A 6,138-nucleotide genomic window follows, 5' to 3' on the forward strand; every position below is an offset into this window, starting at 1 on the left:
GTCTTCTTCCGTTCTGTTTCTTTTTCTTTTTTTTTGTATGGGCTTTGGGTTTTGGGCTTGATTCTGGGTCCAATTTGGGCCGGGATGTTACACTTGGTCCACTTGATTCGTTTGACCAAGATTTGGATTGGCCTAAACTAACTATCAGTTGATGATCCGATCGAAGAGAAGAAAGATTCTTTTAACCTACTCAACTCTAATCTCTCAAAAAAAAAAAAGATAGAAGAAGAGGAGAATTTTTGAAGGTAGCGATCAAATCCCTTTTCTTCCTCTTTTTATTTTTTTTATTGATTAAAAATGAGGTACATATCCTCTATTCATAATAATGAGGTCTGTCGGCCTAACACAAATTAGATCGGATTCTTCTTCTAGTTCTAAAAGGACTCCTTTATCTAAAATAAATGTGTTTAGTAGAACTAATCAAAAAAAATTAAAGCTTTTTAGGACATAGATCTCATCTTTTATATCAACCTTTTTTGCTGTCGCTCTATTAAATTCTTCTCGGATTAAAAGTTATGTTTGGTCAAAATCTTATCCGAAAGAAAATTTTTTGGATTGGCTGGCCCATTTCATGGCCCAAACGAAGGAGTTACATCCCGATCATCGTCATAGATTTCGAAAAACTATCCAATTTTAAAGAAAAGATCATCGAAATTAGATGTTGTATATCAAGTTATGACCTTCGAAAGTTTGGCTTGTGAATTGACTTTTTGATATGATGGATCTTAATTCTAGAGCGTGTCCAGCCCCACTCATAGTGGCTAAAGTAGTTCACATCGAGATCGGTGATCCTCCTAGATCAAGGATCCTCCTGTTTGGAGGATTTAGCTTCCATTTAGTCAAAACTAAAGATGGAGAAATGTTTGCTTCCCCATCTCATAGTTGTACCACTTGACTTTGCTCAAAGATGGTTTCTAACCTTGGTCTTCTTCACTCTTGAGTCTTGACGAACCAGTTGGTTTGCTCTCAGATCTCAACTTTGTGGTAGGGACACTGTTTGCTATCCTCCCTCATTGTCATCGATGTCTACGATGACTCCTCTTCAATCTTAATCTCATTTGATCGGCCAGTGGAACAATAGGACAAGAGCTTGGCTGACAATGAGTAGTATCGATTTCTCAGACCATTATCATGAGCTTGTTGTGGGCATTAACAAGATGCTTCGCCTGGGCAGTAGTTGTAACATTTATATTTTCTTGTGACTTCGAAGCATTGATCATAAATTTTTTTCCTTCCTTGATAAGATGATACTCTTTCTACCGCCTGTAGAAGATTGCATCTTGATCTCAAAGATATGAGCTCTGTAAAACAACTTGGCAAACATCCAAAAGAACTACTTCACAAGTTATCTCATCAATATATTTCTCAATGATGATGAGCTTAAATGTATACTACTTGGTGATCTTTAATTTGACATCTTTTTAAATCTAGCTAAGAAGATAAGGACGTGGATGAGGCTTAGTTTGCAAGCCCAAACTTTGAACTAGATTTTCAGATATTAGATCCTTCAAGCTTCGTGATCTAGAATAGCTTCAATGATGCTCTACTTCATCTGGATCTTCAAGCAGAAGAGTTTCACAAACACATCAAGATCTGCCTCAATCGTTGTTTTGGGTTTTCTCACCATCAAGCTCAATTTGAAGTTTGCTTGCTCAAATTCAAATAACTCCTCAACCTTCATAGCATTGAGCACAGTCTTCTCTTCCTTCTTTTCCTTCTGGGAATCATCATCCTCGGACTTTCTCCTCCTCTTGGGATGCAACTCAGGGTGAAGTTTCCAACATTGTTCCTTCATATCGATGGTCATAATAATTTGTTTAGGTCACATAAACATACTTCTTGCCCTTCTTGTCTTCTTTAGAGAGATCCTTCTTCTCAATCACCATGGCCCTCATGCTATAGCTTCGCTAATGCCTTTAATTTTGATGAGCTTTAGCTCCTTTCAAATGCTCTCATGAAGACCTCCAACATACTTCATAAAAACTACATGATCATCGATAGAGATCTCGAGGAAGATTGCTTGCTTATGAAACTTGGTAGTGTAGTCTTGGACAGATTGTTCATACTTCTGCCATAAGTACTACCACTTGATCTACCGATCCTCCCCATAGCCAATTAGATAAAATTGCCTCTTGATTAGGCTCTCGAATTTGCTCTACATTAGATTAGAAACTTCATTGTTTCTCATGTACAAATTCCACCATATGAGAGCATAGATAAAAAGTTTGAGACAGACAAAAGCTACTTTCTGGATACTAGCTAAAGTATCCATAGATACCGAAGTAGGACTTTAATTAGTCTAGCCAGTTATCTAGCTTTTCTATGTCAACAGTCCCATCATAAATGCAGATATCGACTTGAGCTTCAATCTAAAATGATTGAATAGAAAGATTTTTCATACCTCTAGGTTGTTCATCCTCTTTGCTGGATGGAGGATCGTCATCTCCAAATGTTGGAGATACTTTCACCATCAGAGTTATTAGCACTTGTGCTTACATTGAAGGTGTCACCAATCTTGAGACGATCTCGATGAGTTAGATAATCTTATTCTCTAATTGTGTGAGATCCTTTCATCGCATCATCCATTGAGGAAGAAGTAGCAACCATACTTGTCTTTGTCCTCTAATGTAGTTGAAGCATGGATAACCCTTCTCCTGATTGTTTGTATTGATCACATATCTAGACTATGAACTAAGGCACCTATAGATGTAGAGGATTGACTCTTTGATACCAATTTGATCCAATTGGAAAGAAGGAAGATTTCTTTCAACCCACTCAACTCGAATCTCTCAAAGAAAAGATAGAAGAAGAGGAGAATTTTCAAAAATAGAGATCAAGTCTCTTTTCTTTTTTATTTTATTTTTTATTAATTAAAAATAAGATACATATCCTTTATTTATAATAACGAGATCCATCCTAGCATAAATTAGATTAGATTCCTTTTCTAGTTCTAAAGAGACTCTTTCATCTAAAATAGATGCATCTAACAAATCCCAATGAATCAAGTGGGATTTTTAGCCATTTTATTCTATTTCTTCCAGGGTGAAGTACACAGCAAAATGAAATCGATAAAGCATGAGTTTGAACTCATGGAAGCCTACATAAGATACGTGGATACAAGGAAAGATGTTGACAAACGATGGGAAGAATGGGTGAAAATCCTAAGGGATCTGGTCCACCAACTCGAAGACATCATCGACGAATATGCTTTTCTAGTGGGAGAGCAACATCGGCGTGGATTCTATGATTCCCTCTTTAGAACTTTCAGACACTTCAAGTATATCAAGGCTTGGCGTGGTATCCGGAGGAAGTTACAGTGATGATCATGTACAGAATTCTTACCTCGATCAATGAGAAATCAAATTCACAGCCTTATAATCTAAAAATCAAAACCCTACTCGTTGTCCCCCTGGCCGTTGGACTGTTCTCCTATCAAACAAATTAATTTAAGCAAATTAATTTCTAAAAAAAAATTGTATATTGAGGTTTATCGAAACTCTTACCTATGTCTCCCTTTTTTTATTTATTTTTATTTATTTATTTTATATATATATTTATATATATATATATAATTTAATTTTTATTTAGAGAAGAGAGAAGAGGTTTTTTCTTCTCTTCCCCATGATCAAAAATAGGGGACCCGAGCTCTTCCCGAGCGCCTCCCCCCTCATCCGGCCAGGTAGGCCATCTCCGGCCACCCTCCCCGGCAACCTCAACGACGGCGAGGCCATCGTCCCTGTGGCAGCCCCATCCCTCCTTGCTGCCAGCGATGGAAGGAGAAAATCAATGCAAACAGGGGTGTCCCTGTTTGAGCCCGAACCGGCATCTCGCCGGCTTCCAAGCACACCGATGGTCGGAGAATCAATTCGAAAAGAAGGGAGAAAAAACATACCTTGTTCCGACGGCCAAAAACAGCTCCGACGGCCCTTCTCTTCTGATCAACGCTCACGGTGCTTCCTTTGAGAAAATCCCACAAATTCCTCAAATTTCTTCAAAATTTTTTTGTTGAAAGATCCTAAGGGAGGAAGGGGGTCTTTATAGTGAAGGTTTCCTACCCTAGCCGGACTCTTCGAGTCCGATTTCGCCGAAAATGGAAGGAAGAAGACTCTGATTAGGAGTCTTCCTTCTTCTGTAATTTTTTTTTTGTTGGGCTGCCAAAGGTTTACAGGCCCAAGTAACTGGGCCGTTACAATCTCCCCTCCTTAAAATAATTTCGTCCTCGAAAATTTACATACCTGAGTTTTCGAAGAGTTGTGGATACTGGATCTTCATTTCTATCTCGAGTTCCCATGTAGCCTCTCTCTCGCTATGATTGCTCCATTGGATCTTCACATAAGGAATACTTCGATGTCGTAACACCTGATCCTTCTTGTCAACAATCCGTACTGGATATTCTTCATAAGTCAGATCCTTCTGAAGATGCAAGGGTTCATAACTCACCACATGACTTGGATCTGAAATATACTTTCTCAACATTGATACATGAAACACATTATGTACACCAGATAAAGCCGACGGTAATGCTAACCGATATGCAACCTCTCCAACCCTGTCTAAAATTTCAAAAGGACCAATATACTTTGGACTCAACTTACCACGAACTCCAAATCTCATTACACCCTTAGTAGGAGAAACTCTTAGAAAAACATGATCGCCTACTTGAAATTCCAGCTCCCTTCTTCTATTATCAGCGTAGCTCTTTTGCCTGCTCTGAGCTGTACGAAGTCGTTCCTGGATCATGTGTACTTTTTCCACTATCTGTTGTACTATTTTTGGTCCCAATAGTTTTCTTTCTCCCACCTCATCCCAACAAATAGGCGATCTACACTTCTTTCCATATAATGCCTCGAAAGGAGCCATCTGAATGCTTGCTTGGTAACTATTATTATAAGCGAACTCAACCAATGATAAGTGATTATCCCATGCTCCACCTAAGTCCATAACACAAGCCCTCAACATATCCTCAAGGATCTGTATGGTTCGTTTTGATTGTCCGTCAGTTTGAGGATGAAAAGCTGTATTGAAATTTAACTTGGTACCAAGGGCTTTATGAAGACTCTTCCAAAACTGAGAAACAAATCTACTATCTTGATCTGACACAATAGTAACTGATACTCCATGCAGTCGTACTATCTGCTCTATATACAAGCCTGCCAATCTTTCTAAGGAAAGACCAATCCGAAAGGGTAAGAAATGCGCTGATTTCGTCAATCGATCAATAATTACCCATACAATATTATTATTCCAAAGTGTTTTAGGTAACCCAGTCACAAAATCCATAGTAATATGCTCTCATTTCCACTGAGGAATAAGAAGAGACTATAATGGTCCTGCTGGTCTTTGATGTTCGGCTTTTACTTGTTGACATACCAAACATTGGGCTACAAATTGTGCAATATCCCTTTCATACCAGACCATCAAAAATTTCTTTTAAATCTTGATACATTTTTGTGCTTCCAGGATGCATGGTGTAAGCCGAACAGTGAGCCTCCTCCAGGATCTCATCCCTTAATCCTGAAATCCTGAGAACACATAGTCTGTTATCAACCCTCAATGACCCATCCTCATGTGTCCAAAATTTTGTCTGTATACCAGATTCCACTGCTTCTATGACCTTTTGTAACTCTGAATCCTCTTTTTGAGCTGCCTTAATCTTTTCAATCAAAGTAGGCTGTTGTACAAGATTTGCAAGCTAAACTTGAGAATCATGTAGTCGTATTTCAATTCCTGATTTCTCCAAATCTAGCAATATAGGCTTTTGTTAGGTAATTAGAGCAGCCAATTCACCAAAAAATTTCTACTTAGAGCATCGGCTACAACATTTGCCTTCCCGGGATGATAATTTATTGTCAAGTCATAGTCCTTCAATAGTTCCAACCACCTTCTTTGTCTCAAATTTAACTTCTTCTGAGTAAAGATATATTTTAAACTTTTATGATCTGTGAAAATCTTGCAATGCTCTCCATATAAATAATGCCTCCATATTTTTAAAGAAAAAATCACAACTACTAATTCTAAGTCATGAGTAGGATAATTTCGCTCATATGACTTCAATTATCGAGAGGCATAAACTATCACCTTTCCTTTTTGCATCAAAACACAACCGAGACCTTTACGAGAAGCATCGCTATATATAGT

The 6,138-nt window shown here is 38.1% G+C and overlaps 1 protein-coding gene across 1 annotated transcript; it reads right to left on the reverse strand.

Moving 5' to 3' along the window:
• Window positions 1-1,543: 1,543 nt before the first annotated feature.
• Window positions 1,544-4,860, reverse strand: LOC140857326 (uncharacterized). The gene is made up of 3 exons (XM_073256110.1): window positions 4,236-4,860; window positions 3,893-3,957; window positions 1,544-1,789 (listed from the first exon to the last, which is right to left on the reverse strand). Exons 1-3 carry the CDS (start codon window positions 4,858-4,860, stop codon window positions 1,544-1,546), a joined length of 936 nt encoding a protein of 311 aa, XP_073112211.1.
• Window positions 4,861-6,138: the final 1,278 nt, after the last annotated feature.

This window comes from Elaeis guineensis, chromosome 4 (assembly GCF_000442705.2).
Source record: "Elaeis guineensis isolate ETL-2024a chromosome 4, EG11, whole genome shotgun sequence".
Lineage (NCBI taxonomy): Eukaryota > Viridiplantae > Streptophyta > Magnoliopsida > Arecales > Arecaceae > Elaeis > Elaeis guineensis.

Bases quoted from the DNA above. Each gene is read 5' to 3' on its own strand.
- LOC140857326 (XM_073256110.1), bottom strand. From the start codon at position 4,860: ATGGCTCCTTTCGAGGCATTATATGGAAAGAAGTGTAGATCGCCTATT. The intron at 3,958-4,235 runs GTATGTAAATTT...ATTTTCTCAAAG, and splicing joins ACAACTCTTCGAAAACTCAG to GAAGCACCGTGAGCGTTGAT. The intron at 1,790-3,892 runs GTATGTTTTTTC...ATCGATATGAAG, and splicing joins TTTTTGGCCGTCGGAACAAG to GAACAATGTTGGAAACTTCA.